Source organism: Notothenia rossii (assembly GCF_949606895.1).
Source record: "Notothenia rossii genome assembly, chromosome: 11".
Taxonomy (NCBI): Eukaryota; Metazoa; Chordata; class Actinopteri; order Perciformes; family Nototheniidae; genus Notothenia; species Notothenia rossii.
The window spans coordinates 11673868-11692047 of record NC_136910.1 but is presented as its reverse complement, the minus strand read 5'-3'; the positions used below and the strand labels follow the sequence as shown (position 1 = coordinate 11692047).

Genomic DNA, 18180 nt, shown 5'->3' with positions numbered 1-18180 from the left:
CCTTTAAACATGCATTTTTGCTTTATTGGAGGGGTCTGGGGGGGTCCGAAAAACAGTCAGTATCTGGTGTGAGGGTTAGGATTAGGGTTATGGTTAGGGTTAGGGTTAGGGTAATGTTGTGAATCGAGTGGCCTGTGTTCATCGTCCATAACATACGCTTGCCCATACCATAACCCCACCACCACCTTGGGCCACTCGATTCACAACATTACCCTAACCCTAACCCTAATCCTAACCCTCACACCAGATACTGACTGGTTTTCGGACCCCCCCAGATCCCCCCAATAAAGCAAAAATGCACGTTTCAGAGTGGCCTTTTATTGTGGCCAGCCTAAGGCACACCTGTGCAATAATCATGCTGTTTAATCAGCATCTTGATATGCCACACCTGTGAGGTGGGATGGATTATCTCGGCAAAGGAGAAGTGCTCACTCTCACAGATCTTTTCAGATTTGTGAACAATATTTGAGAGAAATGGTTATTTTGTGTATGTAGAAAATGTTTTAGATCTTTGAGTTCATCTCATGAAAAATGGGAGCAAAAACAAAAGCGTTGCGTTTCTATTTTTGTTCAGTGTACATCAAATTTCATCAAAGCAGCAAACCACTTTTAGAGTTACCCACACTTTCTGAAAGCGGCCATCTTTAACATTCCCTAACACAATCATTTATAAAAACTCCTCTTATCTACGCGTCTGTTATCGCAGCATCTTTACTAGATATGGATGTCTGGATGGTGTTCTGGAGAGCCGCCGATGATGAGGAGGACGAGGTGGTGCTGGACTTCTTCTCCATGGATTTGAAAGATGTGGTGGTCTTATTTTGGACGGTCTTGATGGTCTTCATCCTCTTGACGTGGAGCACCTCCATGGCGTCCATGTTGACGCCTTGTTTGATCTCCTCGCTGGTCTCCACCTGCTCCGAGGCCTCCTGCTGCTGCTGCTCCATCTGCTGCTGGCGATGAACCTGAAGAAGGGTGTGGAAAAAGTTAAAAAGGTGGATTTTCGAAGGCCCTCTTTGTTGAATTTAAATTGTTTAACCCATTTAGAAAATACTTATTCATCACAATTTACTAGCGTCATGTTCCCCTCACCATCATCATGTGCTGATAGTTGGCGATAGCCTCGTCAGTGGTGACTCCCTCAGCGAATCCCAGCTCTGCAGCCCGGCGGGCCAGCTCGGCCTTATGGGAGCCGGGAGGGGTCCAGCCCACTCCTCTGGTCCAGTTCAGGTCTGACTTGTAGTTCACCTGCAACAGAGAACAACAACTGATAAATAAATCTTGTCGAAATGAGCCCACAAGAAAGGGAATACTTAAGTATAGTGGAGTTATCTTCACACAACCATTATTTTTAAGCTACCTTGCCCCAAGTTTACTGTATGTCAGTTAGTTTGTGTCATACAGCAAATTAAACCCCTAACCCTAACCCTACCCACACATCGAGCAGCTGCTAACCTAAATTAGCTATCGCCATGTAGTCGTGTTTCTAGCCCCCTGATAAATGTCCAAAAAAGTGAAGCTCCATTTTTGGTGTCCACCAAATCCCCAAGAGAGGATCTGGTTCTGTAGATGCTAAATGTTTCCCTATTTTGAACTACATTTGTCAGTAAACCATCAATGCTTGCTGTAATCAAAAACTTCACATATGGAATAATATCAACTCAAATATGAAAATATTAAATAATATATTGACATAGGGTTTTCCAAGAGCATTTGAATTGGATAACAATGCAGAAAAATGTAGATCCATTATCATTTATTTTTTCTTCAGTGGTCCATATTGGCAAACTTTTCTTTTTAACTAATCAACTTACAACAGTATATTGCCACAACCTGGCAACTTCTTCCTAAAAGGGATTTATTTATTTAATTACATACTGTCATATTGAATGATTTAAAGTTTTTATTTTGTTTCACATATAACGTCAAAAAAGGGAAATCAAATAATGGACAATGGATGTAAAAAGAAATCCACTTCAAATCTTGTTCTACAATATACTCCATGTGCATTCTGACTCACGTCGCTCTGCAGCTTGTAGGCCTGCTTGGCATGCTTGACGTTGAGTTGCTCCGAGTCACAGGTGTAGTCATGGAGCTTGCTGCGGTACTTGAGGTCACTCGCCTGAGCCTGACTCTTTTTGGCATTCAGGAACTCGGGCTGGTCGGCGTGCATTTTGAAGTGTCCGCGGTCTTCTTTGGACTGCCGTTTGTACTCCAGGTTGCTCTGGAGCTTGCTGGCGGCCATATTGTGCACCATCTTAGGGTCGTCCTCCACACAGCGCAGCCCCACCTGCTGCCCCTTCTCCTTCACATGGGACTCCTTGTAGCGGAACTGAGGGAGGAAGAAAAATACAGTTTTCTATTTTTTAGAAAAGTTTAATTAAAGTTACTGGGATTACATTTAGCTTCAGGGATCTAAATGTGCTTCCATAAAGTGAATCAAAACTTTGATTGTGCTACATCCAGAATACTGGAAAATAACTTTTCAAATCATTTTGTGCTTTAAATAAAAAATGGCTGTAAATAAATTATGTTTTAGTACGTGGTATAAACAAATAATTGAATTGTTAAGACGCCTAAGTGTATTTCCCTGCATTATGATACATTAAAAAAGGTAATAAATCCTAATGTGTTCTTCTAAAGGAGCTTATCATTCAACTCACGTCACTGGCCATTTCTCTGGAGGCCTTTGCAGTTTGGAAGGGAATAGCATCCAGCCTGAGGTCATGGCCAGACGTCTTCACCTGCTCCCCAGACGCCTTGTAAACTTTCTGTTTCAGAGAATAATTAAAAAGATGATGTTAAACAATCTACAAAAGGGATACTGGCATATGTCAATGTGGATTTGTATGTGCTTGTATTTAGGATTGTGAGAAAGTATCCTTACATCACTCATCTGCTGGGCATTCATCCTTGCTCTGACAAACTCTGGGTCATCAGAATGTAAAGTGTACTTATGCATGTCGTCATTCTTTCCAGATTTATACAGCCTCTGCAGCGGAAATAAATGAGCAGTTCAAACAACAGAAATTTAGATTGGGACTGAATTAATCCACGATAATTCATGTTGATATTTTCAACCAACCTCACTGTTCTGTTGATAGCTGGCCTTAGCGTGGACCATATCAGGAGAGTCGGTCACTGAGGTGAACTTCAGGCTGTTTGGCAGCTGACGATACTTCTTCTGCAGGAATCAAAAGCACACACACTTTAACAGGAGGAAATACAGATGGCTGAGATGTTAACAAATAATAATGCTAAATGTACAATAGATAGATGGATGGATAGATAGATGGATGGATATATATATACATATATATATAGATAGATAGATAGATAGATAGATAGATAGATAGATAGATAGATAGATAGATAGACTAACTACTGAATTTGGGGGATTAATAAAGGTCCATCTTATCTTATCTTATTTTAATTTTGCATTTTGTTCCGAATATTATGGGACTAGTGGGGCATGAGTCTTAAGGCCTCACGATTGTACCTTTCAAATCCTTACTACACTTTTTTGGACAAAAGTCATGCTTTTTAATTAATTCCATTTCCCCCCATCTACTCACATCACTTAGGAGCTGTCCAGCCTTCTTAGCAGACTCCAGCTGAGGAGCACCCACTCCGTCCCAGGCCACTCCTTTCATGTAGGTGAGATCTGCCTTGTAGAGTTTCTATACATAAAGTAATATAATGCGTCAGACAAGTTAATTATATTATGCATTTTCAACGTCCTCTTCCTCCCCCCCTCACCTCGCTCTGCAGGTCGTGAGCTGCTTTGGCCCACTTGACCGTCATGTCGTCAGAAGGTATGGTGTACTCGTGCAGTCTCTTCCTGTAGTCCTGCTCGCTGGCCAGGGCCTGGGAGTTCTTGGCCGTCACCAGGTGAATCATGTCGGGGGTGAGGTGGAACTGGCCGCTGGTCGTCATGGCGTCCTTGCGGTACTCCTGGTTGCTGGCCAGCCGGCCCGCCTGCAGACAGTGCACGAGATACGGGTCTTCTGAGGCACTGACCCCAATGTGCTTCCCTTTTTCCAGCAGGTGGTCGTGTCTGTACTTGTTCTGCAAAGAAACATGGACAACATATATGTAGGCCTCTACGTCCAGGACACAACTCACACCAAAACAGTGTATTTTGATACACAGCACTACAGGATAGGTAGAATAACATATTATTATTTTCGGCAGAACTGTGCCTTTAAGGTTTTTTTTTACTTATTCTTTATTAGTTATTTTCTCACATTGCCCTTTACATCTAATTGTATTCCAATTAGAGGAATGGTTTCTTTAACAAGGGGTCACAACATGTATAAGGTCTCAAATACCAACACATACAAAACAATTAAAGATGGGTTATAAGGTCATTCTACATATTTCAATAATACAGTCCAATATACTTAGGACAAATATCCATATACTAGAACATTTCAAAAATAAAAATTCCTCATTTTAAAGAAGCCATATTATATTATTTTGGGGTGTCACACAGTCCAGTTCCTTTTTATGCAGCCTTAATAATCCTTCCATCATTAATCCCAGTTTCCTATTACCTCCACCAATGGTGTCAATCTCTCTTTAAAAGTTTCCATCTGTAATCGTAGCATATATGTAATGTTTTCCATTGTATAAATATTTCTTAGAATTGTCAGCCATTCAGGTGGGGGGACCCTTTAAGGTTTTTAAAGTTCAGTCTGATCTTACCTCACTGGCGATGCCGGTGGAGCTCTTGGCAGCCTGGAAGGGGATGTCCTGCATGGAGAGTTTGTAGCCCTGAGCCCTCAGCGTGTGCCAGGACTCTCTGTACTTGGTCTGAAGCAGAGAGACAACCAACCAATGTAGATTAACCTTAAAATACCACACACTCTGAAAAAAGGCCCTGACACTTTAGTGTACAGTGCACAGTTCACAGGGAACGTGTTATACCTCGCTGAAGTTAGCTGCGTTGATCTTAGCCTGCATGATCTCTGGTCTATCAGATGTTATGGTGTAGTTGTGCTGGTCGTTCACCCCTTTCTCTTTGTACAAACGCTGGGAGGAAAACATAAAACAGCTGTTAAGTATTGAAACAGTAGGATTCTCAACTTCCTTGGCAAATAAAACGAAGGATATACTACTGGTGAAGGTTATTACTACAGAAATATAAGCTCCATGTCTCACTTCATTTGTGATCTGTCCACTGAGTTTGGCATGAAGGATGTCTGGAGAGTCCGCGATAGAGGTGTGCTTGAAGTGGTACGGCTGCTTGCGGTACTTTGTCTGTTACAGAAGAAAAAACAAAGTTAGTCTCTGTTATCCTTACGTAGATTTCAAGGTGAAGTCACTTTTTTCATCTTAACAAGGAAATCAACACTTAACTTAATATGATTATATAATGTAGATTGTATGAACACTTAACAAATTAGGAAAAAAAAAAGATTTCCTACATCACTGATGAGCTCCGTGGCCCTCTTGGAACCTTCAATCGAAAGAGCTCCAGTGGCGATCCAGGCTGCACCCCTCAAGTAGTTCAAATCAGAGCGATACACTTTCTGCAACAAACACACACACATAATAAAACACAGTTTAGAAAATTAGTAGGAGTAAAATGTTTATTAATAACCTCGCAATAATTTACTAAAGTAAAACACCCAATGTATTGTATTAAAATTCTTCCATAATCAATTACTCCTTGTGTGCTATCTACTACTTGTGTGGTGGCTTTAGATAAGATAATAAGGAGGTACTTTATTGATCCCAAATTGGGAAAGCAGCATAAAAAACAAAACAAAGCATTGCACATAAGTAGAAATCAAAGAGTAGAACAAAACAATCCTAGAATTTAAACATCTCAAAATAGAATTAAAACAGCATTAAAAAGTAGAAAATATACAGTAGACCGTGAAGATAATACATTTATCAAATCTGAAAATAGGGATATTATTTAAATTAAGTGTATACAGAATGGAATATTAAATGAAATATAAATGTAAAAAAGTGTCATCGTATTATTAACTTACAATAGAAGCACAAATATTTAAACAAACATTACAAAGTCAGTAAAGCACTGTATGTTATATCTAATCGATCAGTCATTGGTTACAAAGGTGTCATTTACAGATTTATTTGACCACTTGAATGTCTCACCTCACTCTGCAGAGCGTATGCTTTCTTGGCCGCCAGCACCTTCATGTCATCGGGCAGCGAGGTGTACTGATGCAAGGTCAGCCTGTAGTCCTGATCGCTGACCAGAGACTGGGCCTTTTTAGCGTGGGACACCTCCAGCATGTCCATGGACAGGTGGAACTTCGACATGTCCTTTGCAGAGTCTTTCTTGTACTTAATCTGGAGAGAGGCAAAGGGACAAGAGAACAATGATATAGTATGCTATTGGATTTGACAGTTTTCTGAGTAACAGTTCAAATGCACTCACGTCACTGTGTAGCTTGCTGGCATTGACAGAGTGAGCGATGTTTATGTCATCCTGCAGTCCCTTCAGACCGATCATCTTCCCTTTCGTCTTCTCAAATTCTCCCCTGTACTTTTGCTAAAATGAAACATAAGCATTTGATGTTAGGTGAAATGTATAAGGTATCATCAGTGAGTGAATCATTAAACAGAAAAAAGTTAAGAAAATATACATACAGTACAAGCGATTTGCTATTATTACCATTTTATAAACAGGATTTTTTCTGTATGATACTTGTTGTGTTAAAACATTAAATGCAAATTCTGCAGATAAATATTTGAAAGGCCCACATTGAAAACTATATGACACAAAGTTTTAAACTCACATCACTGAGGATATCTGCGGACGCTTTTGCAGACTGGAAAGGAATGGCATCCAGACTCAGCTTGTAACCGCCATCACGTATCTTAGTCCAAGATTCTTTGTAACAGCTCTGAAAAAGCACAGATGTATAAACTCAGTACCACATGGAGGACTTCACACACAGGCAGCTGAATGGATGGATTGATTCATTGGCTGTTTGATGGATTATTGTGTGTTCCCCGTGTGGTTTTACCTCGCTGATGTTCACAGCATTGAGTCTGGCCTGAACCATCTCCGGCAGCTCTCCACTGAGTGTGTAGTTGTGCTTCATGTTTTCGCCCTTCTCCCTGTACAACCTCTGCAAAAATGAAATATATTCCTCATATTTACAGTGTTGATGTGCAGTAGAAAAACATCCTATGGTTGGCAAAGCCCCAAGGTTTAGCAACAAATATCACAAGCAATGTACATTGTGACTAGTCATAATATTTGTAGGTGATAGAATGACATAATTGTACAGCATTTGTGTTGCACACTACCTTGTACATAAACAAATGTTGCCTGTACTTACATCAACAGCCAGTTTGTTGCTGAGTTTGGCTTGGACCATCTCCGGAGTGTTTTCAACACTGGTGTACTTCAGCGCGCTCACATCCTGGCGGTACTTTTTCTAGATTTAAAAATACGAGCGATAAATATCAAAAGAGATTCATAGGGAGGGAAGCCAACACAAGTGGTGCACACACATCCAATGAACAATAGAGGGCACAAATTGATCACAAATAATTCGGCTAACAAATACTAACTGGTGAAATTGAGCAAAAGGAAAATTGTCATTTTTTGTTGGATAGGCAAATATACAATCAGTACAACACATAGACAGATCTGAATGTGCGCAGGAGGAACTCGATGCTCTGGCCCGTCTGTCATCTCATGGTCTAATGTTGGTACAGATCACTGGAATTACCCTAAAAATAAGTAGCTGCTCATTATAAATATAGACTGGACTTCTCCAGTCTGCACTGGATGTGTCATTGAAATATCTTCATGCACCTATAGCATTTACAAGAGATTCTTTGGATAAGAAGGTGGTTGCCACAAAGGGGCTTAGGGTGAAGGGACACAAGTTATTTATGATATTGTAAACAATTCTGACCTTTTGGTTGTTTTTTGCCCTCTATTTAGGAATGTACACATTTCTTTTTATTTGTATCCTACTAAGACATATCGTACCATAGTTGTGAGTAAGAGGAAGCCCTAATTTTTTATGTGTGACAGCTTTACTAACTTGAATCAGCCTGGTCTTGTGTTATAGCCGCCTGTAGTCCACGTACTTAACCCAGTTTCTAGAAAACCAGAATGGTCCGCAGCTCTTTAAATACATCGCCCTAAGCCATAAACCAAGATATGTGCCATCCTATCACTTTCTCATGCTCTCAGTGCTAATTTAACTATAAAGTTATGTAGTTATAAATACCTCTTTAAATAACATTTGCCTTTAATGCAATACCAGAACCTTAATTAAGGTTAAGTAACTGTTGCTGCATTAGCATTTAACAATTTCTAATTTTTTACTGGGTCATAGGGTTGGAGGTTACCTCGCTGAGGAGCGCCCCGGCTTTCTTCGCCTGCTGGACATCCAGAGATTTGGCGGCCTCCCAGCCAACACCCTTCATCCAGTTCAGATCTGACCTGTACTGATTCTAAATACAGACACAAACACAGTTTTCACATTTTAAAATCCTGTCGGGAATTGGTCATTATTTGAGCATGATTGAGCGTTATTCCTTTAACTATGATACTTACATCGCTCTGTAGTCCATAGGCCTTCTTAGCCCAGGCTATGTTCATGTCAGTGGGCAGAGTGGTGTACTTGTGGAGGAAAGTTTTGTAGTTGGTGTCAGTTGCGAGGCCTTGAGCCTTCTTAGCATGAATGAGATCTATGTTCATCATATCGAGATGAACACTGAGGAAGAAATACATTTAAATTAAGAGTTTTATTCCTGATTTAAGGCCAGTTCTCGTTGTTTTTATGCTGAAGCAGAGCCTCCTTTCTGTTGGGGTAATTCCAACATGAAGAGAAGCATAGAAAAAACATTTAATCTTGCATTAGAGACAAACATTAAAAAGGATCCATTTAGGTCAAAGCCTCACTTGTATTTGGTCTTAGTGTCCTCATAGTCCCTCTTGTAATTGCGGTCACTCTGAAGTTTGGTGGCCATGGCAGAGTGGGCCATCGCTGAGTCATCGCTGACGGACTTAATGCCAATCACCTTGCCTTTGTTTTTCTCATACTTCTCCCTGTATTTGATCTGCAAGCGGAACAACATATTAGTTGTTTTACCAAAAAGCCAGGCAATGAAATATCTCTTTATTTTGATGTCTTCACAAAAATACAAATATATAAATTAATATCCTCAGGGCATTCGTAAAGATGCAGACTGTTTTTAGAATAACTCACATCGCTGGCCAGTTCTGTTTTGGCTTTAGCTGTGAGAATAGAAAGAGAGTCCAAATGCAGCTCAAAGCCTTTTTCCCTCTGCTTCTCCCAGTTGCTCCTGTAAACTTTCTGTAACAAAAAAGCAAAAATAAATCAATATTTCCTTGCCTCATACACAAAGAAAGAATGTGGGGTTTTAGTCAATTAAACATCTAACCAAACATGAATTATAGTATATTATCAGATACATAAATAGGTAACAATCCTGTATTGAAGATTATATACACGTCCAAGTATTAGTTTGAAATATTGCAGATGAAAAAATCTTCAACTAAGGTTTTTTACCATATATTTCATGCTCATTATGATGTCATCCACTCATCTCACCCCACTAAGAAGGTCAGCGTTAGCCTTTGCTTGTTTGAAGAGGGGCTCATCATTTGTCATGGTGTACTGGTGTAACATCTGCTCTGTGTTTGCTTTGTACGTCAGCTGAAAATCAAAATGGATGTATTGAATGAGAGTGCACCATGAATAAATGTGAATGATAAAAGCTTTATAGAGAAGGCCTTACGTCGCTCCGCAGTTCCTGGCTCTTCTTGGCGTGTGCCATCGAGATGTTGTCCGCCACCTGGGTGAACTTGATGCTGTCTGCCTTCTGGCGGTACTTAGTCTGTGAGAAAAAAGTTGGATTAGGTACAGAAGATATATAATATGGTGTTTTAACGAGTTAAATATGTACACAAAAATGAATAATTGTACTCACATCACTAAGCAACTCTCCAGCTTTCTTGGCCTGGGTGATGTTCATACATCCATCAGCCTCCCAGCCCACTCCTTTCATCCAGTTCAGATCTGAACGATACTGGTTCTGTGGAGCGACGGAAAGTGTCATTAACCATGCGAAATATCTTTGTTAAGCATTCACCTTTTGAATAACCTCCTGTTTCTCACCTCGCTCTGCAGGGAATAAGCCTTCTTGGCCTGCGCGACCTTGATGTCATCGGGCATGACGGTGTAGTCGTGCAGCCTCGTGCGATACTCCAGGTCGCTGGCGAGGGCCTGAGACTTCTTAGCGTGGCTCAGGTTGATCATGTCCAGAGGAAGGCTGTACTGGGCCTGGCCCTCCTTGGAACCCTTCTTGTATGCCACCTGAAGTGTTGATCATAAAAAAAAGGTGAATTTTGAGCATAATATGCGTGGAAAGTAACATCTTAATGCTTGTAATTGTTGATCAAAATAACTTCTGCTTACATCACTGTTCATCTTGGACACGTGGAGAGAGTGCATGGTCTGGGAATCGCTTACGTTGACCCCTATTGCCTTTTCCTTGTTTTTCATGTAGGACTCTTTGTATTTAATCTGAAACACATGCACAATTTATTATTTCCATTTGCGAGCTATTCATCTGATTTTATAATCCACTCTTTTGCTCAGACGTTATCTCTGTCTCACTAAGTTTGGAGTAGAGGGTGTTTGCTTACATTACTGGCGAGGTCACGGGAAGCTTTAGCTGCTCTGACACTCAGGTCGTCCACACCAATGTCGCGGGCTTTAGACTTGCTCTTCTCCCACTCCTCCTTATACTTAATCTGAAGAGATACATTCAAAAAGTCAAGTTATAACTTAAAGAGTGAGACGTGCATTTTTAAACTGCAAAATCAGCATGTGCATGTGTATGTGAGAAAGTGTGTTTACTTACATCACTGCACAAGGCAGCGTTAGCTTTGGCCGTTTTGATTTGGGGCAGATCCTGGGACAGTGTGTACTGATGTTTGGTCTTCTCATAGCCTTTTTTGTAGTTAAGCTAAAAGATACATAGAGTCAAACTCTTCAGTCAGCTCAGCATAACGTTGCTTTGATAACCAATAATCCTGTGTAATGCATGATTTTATTGTACTTACATTGCTGACCAGCTGAGAGTTCTTCCTTGCCAACACTATCTCAGGTGTGTCTGTAGTTTGACGGTACTTGACCTGGTCGATGTGTTGCCTGTAGTTCTTCTACAGTCATAAAGGAAAACAATTTAAAATTATAAAAGTGTCACATAGGAGAAATATTTGTACAATTGTAATGTCTTTCATATAAGGTAGTACATAAGGTAACGTACGTCTTTCAGTGGGTCGAGTTTCCTTTGGCTTTTGTAGCCTGGTGTGAGGGTTGCTGGGTAGTTGTATTCACCCTGCTCCTGGTCACAGCCTTGTTTATAGGAAATCTAGGATTTACAAGAAAATGTGAGTTATATTACTGGCATATTACTTTTCATCGTTTAATTCTTAAAAATTCAAAATAAAAATGTATACAGATCATGTAGTATGTGCTTTTTGTTAGCTATAGTGAATAATAGGTCAAGAAAAACCAAAATGTAAATGTCATGATAGCATTTGAATATCAAAATTGGATCCAATTCGAAGCCATTTAGCCCATTGATAATGTGTATAAATCTATACATTCTATATAACTGCAAGATAAACAATACTTACATCACTAGCCAATGTCCTGGCTTTCATGGCATGCATGGTTCTCTTATCGATTCCTGAGTCTTCATAATGGCCCTTCATGCCGCTGGCGTACTTCTCTCTATATTTGTTCTTTTAAAAATAAAGAAAAACGAAGAAAAAATAAGTATCCCAGATTCTGGACCGGCCATTATTTCAACATAATTGCCCTTATGACATTTAAAGTACATATGTTATTTAACAGTTCATAAAAACTAAAAAGCGAGATCAAATATTTAAATTGTCATACTTACATCACTTGTAAACTTGGCGACTTTAGCAGCATTTTGAAACTGTGGAGTCTCACAAAAATTGATGCTGTGACCTTTGGTGTTCTCCAAGTCCTTCTTATATTCAACCTGAAAAATGACAGCAGCTGCTTGGTAACATTTTCTAATTTCATCATTGTCCTTGTTGTTGAATAGCCAGAGCTCTGCCTTTCTTATGTGCTCAATTTAAAGTGCCTGCCGTTAATCATTCACCATCACTGACATTCCATCATTACTCAAGAGACAAACCTTTAATCCTAAATATGCTTTGCAGAGCTTAAAATGGCACCATTTAACATGTCAGCTTCACCACTAAAATACACACGGGAAGGATTTTGTCACCTATAAGCATTCCAACTCTAATACAAACATTGTTCACAGACAACTACAAAACGATTGTGATATTTCTGTGATTATCATATTCTCAAGGCTTTGCATAGTTGCTCAGGAGTGAAGCACTGTGTTCCTGTGTGAGACAACATTAGTATATGACGGGATGTCCCGTGGCCTTGGAAGTAAGCTGTAACCACACTGCAATGGCATGTTAGAGATGCCGAAAATGCAAGTAGCGGGACATCATATCTGCTCGGAAACTGACACAGTATATCCCATATTACGAGCTCTTAAACGCACACACACACACACACACTGAGCAGCAACATTGAAATGCTTTGTAAAAAAGCTGGGGAAAGGACAAAAACCAGATGTAATGAATGAAGGTCTGCTATTTGCCTTGAGAGCCTGACAATCGCTCACCTCGCTGACAAACTTGTTGATCTTTCGTGCGTTCTTCAGAGCCAGATTATCTTCGGACGTCAGGCTGTGGAAGTGCGAGGTGCCCTTCATCTTGTCCAAGTCCTTCTTGTATTTTAGCTGCAAAGGGATGAAGGATGATTGAGTGCATACAGTATAAGAGGAGATTGTGTAATGCTTCTGTAGGACCAGGAGATTAGCGATGCACACACATGCACACATGCAAATTTAGTCTGTGAGGAGTGTTTGAAGAATGACAACATGCGGAGGGTTTGTCATTGTGTTCCCTCATCAATTCTGCCCATGGTGACAAGGCCATGTGATGAATGAAGCTGAAGCCCTTACACTCTACGCTCTGTTATGTTTTGACAGGAGTTTTGAAGCATTTGACACGGTTACACAATAGACACACGGGCTCCTTTTTTAAGACAGGCCAACCTTCAAACTACTTTAGACTCAAGAGTAAATTCTCAAGAAGAGCTCCCTCTACATCACCAATATGGAATTTACAGTGGTTACAAGAACGGCACTAAGTTTGTTTATTCTGGAAATGAATGTTGCTGACTGTCAGGTTGATACTCACATTGCTGGCATTTTCTTGAGCCTTCTTTGCAAGGTGATACCCAGGAGTGATCATGGCGGGGAAACTTCCTTTCCCTCGCTGCTGCTCATACTGCTCAGTATAGGCAATCTGCCAACAGAGAATAAAGGATTTGTAATTTGAAACATTTTGGAATTATACAAATAAGTCACAAAGCGCTGTACAGTATTTCATACAGGTTTTTGATCGGTTGAAAATAAATCACATGAGTTAAGGTGTCAATAATGTTTACAAATCATTGTGGGCCTGAATACCAAACTATGAAAACCTTAACAATAAGAACATGTGTCAAGGTGGCTTGGAGCTCTAAAATACACACCCTGCTTCCTCTCATTTTGATTTATCTACTGACAAAAGACATCTGTTCTCTCTCCCTACAGTATATTTTATGTTATTTACAGTCATCTACTAATTTAAAACAAAAAGGGCAAATAAAGAACTTTAAACATTTGTTCTTAAAATATACTTTACATTACATTAAATGAATAAAACAGTTATTTCCTTACCTGGCTGAAATTCCCTGCATTTTCCCTGGCGTGGACTGCTTCAGCCATGGCCACCTCAGAGCTGGCTTTACCCTTCATCTCCTGCTCATACACCTGACGGTATTTGATCTGGTAGGACATGAAATCCATTAGTAACACATAATCGAGGTCTGCCACAGTGGTTGCGTACAAGTGTATACATTTATATTGGCTACTTACATCACTGGCCTGCTCACTGGCCTTCTTTGAAATCAAGTATCCAGGTGTAAGATGTGCAGGAAAGCTACCTTTACCTCTCTTCTGCTCATACTCTTCTGTGTAGGCATACTGAAGGAAGAAAAGCAATGATCAGGCACACAACTATCTGAATTTTAACAGTAAAAAACGTTGTGATACTGAATTGGTCTTTACAGTGAAACACTAAGGTAGTGTATCATTATGTCTAATACGAGGCTTGAAGCTTACATCGCTAACAATTTGTCCTTGTTTTTTGGCCAGTAACACCTCTGGGGGGTCAACAAAAGTGGTGTACTTTGAAACTCTCTCCTCGTGTCCTTTTTTATATTCCAGCTGCAAAACAAGAAAACGAAGACATTGATTTGGCTCATTATAAAGTCAAAATAACCACTGACAGACAATGAGAACAAACCAAAAAACAAAATTATTAGTAAAGAAGTTCACTTACGCTACTGGCCAGAGTATTGGCTGTCTTAGCAGCCTGGTAACCAGGTGTTATCATGGCAGGGAAGCTGCCTTTCCCTTTGGACTCCTCATATTCCTCTGTGTACTTCACCTGCCAAATAAGCATACAAATCAATCATGGCACTTGACTTATATTGATTCAAACTTGAGTTTAATTGTATTAGACTTTTACGCAATCCCCACTAATAACAATGCCCATTTATTCAATGAAAGACACACAACATATTTAAGTTGAATTATATAAGCAGGGATAAAAGGTATACTCACATCACTACTGGACTGTTGGGCCTGAGACATTGTTACTATCTCCTGGTTGGTCACCTGGCCTGAGTACCACATCTGCTGCTGGGAGAACTCAGACTCAGACTGGAAGGCCTGCTTAGAAAACGAGGACAGACCTGATTATTTCCAGCAATTCATAAGACAAATAGCAATTTACCTTTAATGGCTATTTTAAAAATCAGGCATCAAATGTTGTCTACTTTGTTGATGCCTAACTTAGTCTCTGTGAGGTGAAAAAGTTGCAATTTACTTCAATGCATATAAATCAAATCCTAAACCAAATAGCAGAGAAGATAATGTTTTAACAGCGTCAGCCAATACAAATGAGCTACATGAATTCTATAATCATACAGTTTCCAACATTTCCATTTTCTTACATCTTAATATTGATTATTTGAAATAAGATATTGGATTGCTGCACACAATAACTTTGCTGTTTGCAAAAAAAAGTAAACTGTGCAAGGAACAAAAGATAGGTGGGTTTGTTTGCTTTATACGAAACAAAATCCTATTTCAATGATCATCATTTAGGCTGGAGTGGAGCTTCTTTTTAACTTGTTATGGCCGCTTTATCTACAGGGAGCTCACCTGGCTTGTCATCTGACTGGCTAGGCGAGCCTTCTCCAGCTCCATGGACCTCATGTCTTGGTGGAAGGTCGACATAAAGCGCTCACCATCTTCACGATACTTCAGCTACAAGTGCGATAAAAAATGACAAGCATTTAGCCATGGACCATCCGGCATTTTCACATGCACACAAAAGAGATATTTTTACAGTAACCACTTAGGTAGTTGGATGTATCAAATCACCGAAAAAACTGACAGATATTAAAATTGCTTCAGATCCACAGATCCCTATATTCTTATGTTGTCAACTTTCATACCAGACAGCCTGACCCACATGCTTTATGATGAAGGGATAATATTAGTGTGCTGTTATTAATAAGTGAGATGTTCCAATCAAGAAGTTGGACCAGAGAAGATCCAGAGGGGAGTGATACAATTCTGAGCTGTTTGCTAATGATCCTTTAGGCTGTAAAAATGTTCAAAACTAATAATAGAATAGCTTTATTGCAGGGGATACTTCTGTGGATCATCTTTTAAAGGCTCACAATGAACTTTCAATCTGAACTCAATGTTATGTTTGACATGAGCAAAATGTTACTCAATGAAAACAGGTAACTTATTCCAAAAAATAAGTTCTGCATGTTAACCAAACGTTTTTTTTTTATGAGTGGACAAGGTTGAGGGTCACTCAGCAGGGTCTCAAGTCAGCCCCCAGATCAGGTATCAACAAGTTAAGTCCTTTATCTCTCTAATAGAATAAAGCAGTAGCTGATGAGCGTGCTAGCCAACTGCTAATATAAGCACAGGAGCTTTGCATGAACTCCTAGACACAGGCAAGCACACAGACAGCAACAGGTGGCAGGGCAGACGAGGGGAAGGGATGTGTGGCTGTTTTTCTAATGAATAATTTTAGACCCCTGAAGCATAAGAAGGGCTAAGCAGAGAGGGGGTTGTCTCGCCTCTGTCACAGGAACAGAAATAACCGGAGCCACGCTCTCCATTCCACAACGCTGCTGTCACCCGGGACTCTGAGCTGTCCACCTCTCTGTCTTTCACCCGTAAAGAGGGAATGACAACGTTTTGATCTAAAAGTAATGAATCTGCTTTAGGTCAGATCTTTAGACTTCTGATAGTTTGCAGAATAATGGATCTGGGTCATCTGTGAGGTTATCAGTTGTTTTGTGTGATGAATTGAAAAGCAGAATTGTTTATTTCCAACTTTAATGGGGAATTTTAAAACAATGTCCCCACGTAGGTATATATAGATTAAGTTGTAATGCTTGCATTTACACCAAGACAATGACAACTATGAATAGCCATCTCATGACAAACAAATGATAAATAGCATTTCACTCATGTCGAAGACAGTGACTCATGTCAGCCTGTCAACAATGCACCTTGACTCAAATCAAGGCCAAAACATTTTGTCTCAGGTTGCTGCTTGTTTGTTTGTTTGCATGTGACATCATCTTACCTCGCTGCTCGCCTTGCTTTGCTTCTTTGCATTGATGTTGACAGGGGTCTCATAGACGCTTGTGAACGTGTTGTTCCTGGGATTGTGTCTGCAGGGATGAGGTATGACAACATTGTCATTATTTAAATGACTACATTTAAACAAATGGACAACATGTTCACACCAAAATTGGGCTTAAAACACACTTTTTTAAATAATATTTTGGGATAATTTTCAAATATAAAGTTATATACATATCTATATAAGTGTTGCTGGTACTTAGTACTTACACAGAGCAGTATGGCCTCTTCTTGTGGCTGACAAAGTTTTTGGCAGTGAGCACCATCTTACAGACGTCACAGTGAAAACACGCTTTATGCCAGTTCTGACAGAGGAAAAAACAGATTATTTTAGATTTTTCTTAAAACTTTTATTATAATTTATTAATTCAGACATTAGTCTTTATTATATGGACACAGAAAACGTTTAAACCTTGGACAAATCCTTTTTGATAAGACAATATTAATAAGATATGAGCATGGTCTTTAAACTGGACTCGCTGACTTGTTCTTAAATAGCTTTCATGTGATTGTAAAACTGTACACCTTTTGCTTTATCTTTTGAGTTTTAAAAGATTACAATTCATAGCATGAACCAGTCATAGATGTTTTTCATGCTGCTATTATTGCAGTCTTTGTAGTGATCAGAATTCACTGGCACTCATATCAACACACGCTTGGATCCAGACAAAATGTTGAAGACATATTTTGATTTTAAACTGCAATTTATGAGCAGATGATTATTCCATTATATCAGCTGTTAGGCCCACTGAGTTATATGTTGTAGTTGGAGTGAAAAATTCCCTGAAATAACTTGTTCGTGAAATAAAGGTAAGCCGTAAGAAGCTGATTTAAAATATAATCGATATAAAAATAAGTCCAGTGACTTAAGTTTGCACTTTATATCAATGTCAATAATGACGTACACATTTAAGTATTTCCAAATAGATTTTAAAATACTAGAAACACTTTGCGTGTGTTACCTGGTCAATGCAGTTGATCTTCTCGGCTGGGTAGACCACAAACCCACACCTGGCACAGGACTGCATGGTGAAAGATTGTCCTTTTCCCAAAAAGCCTTCAGGAAAATATCAGAAAAAGCAAACTAATGAGAAATGTTGTCAACTCTTTAGTGGAGAAACTGGCAGTGACTCCCGGTCAGTCGTGGTAGTGTGTCTCCGGTGGTGGTAAACTTAGCTCTGGACTTTGAAACTTTGAAAGTGTCCCTTACTTGACACCATGTCCCACAGTGGTCCAACCCCCTTCCATGTGCCATGCTAGGAGACTGGCTGAGTCCAGCTGTCTTTTTGCGGGAAG

General features: G+C 39.7%; 1 protein-coding gene across 2 annotated transcripts; it reads right to left on the bottom strand.

Moving 5' to 3' along the window:
* Nucleotides 1-465: 465 nt before the first annotated feature.
* Nucleotides 466-18080, bottom strand: nrap (nebulin-related anchoring protein). 2 transcript variants are annotated; one of them, XM_079658503.1, is made up of 43 exons: nucleotides 17847-18080; nucleotides 17095-17189; nucleotides 16826-16913; nucleotides 15373-15477; nucleotides 14770-14880; nucleotides 14486-14593; nucleotides 14266-14370; nucleotides 14020-14127; nucleotides 13822-13929; nucleotides 13298-13405; nucleotides 12718-12834; nucleotides 11947-12051; nucleotides 11678-11785; nucleotides 11305-11409; nucleotides 11099-11197; nucleotides 10897-11001; nucleotides 10679-10786; nucleotides 10449-10556; nucleotides 10149-10346; nucleotides 9961-10065; nucleotides 9769-9867; nucleotides 9582-9686; nucleotides 9216-9323; nucleotides 8909-9066; nucleotides 8561-8720; nucleotides 8353-8457; nucleotides 7326-7424; nucleotides 7008-7112; nucleotides 6777-6884; nucleotides 6416-6529; nucleotides 6130-6327; nucleotides 5430-5534; nucleotides 5164-5262; nucleotides 4930-5034; nucleotides 4708-4815; nucleotides 3760-4068; nucleotides 3576-3680; nucleotides 3086-3184; nucleotides 2888-2992; nucleotides 2664-2771; nucleotides 2021-2332; nucleotides 1093-1248; nucleotides 466-965 (listed from the first exon to the last, which is right to left on the bottom strand). In XM_079658503.1, exons 1-43 carry the CDS (start codon nucleotides 17910-17912, stop codon nucleotides 687-689), a joined length of 5409 nt encoding a protein of 1802 aa, XP_079514629.1. In that variant the 5' UTR covers nucleotides 17913-18080; the 3' UTR covers nucleotides 466-686. The 2 variants fall into 2 exon arrangements, with proteins under 2 accessions (XP_079514629.1, XP_079514630.1); XM_079658504.1 differs by having other exon boundaries at nucleotides 14770-14877.
* Nucleotides 18081-18180: the final 100 nt, after the last annotated feature.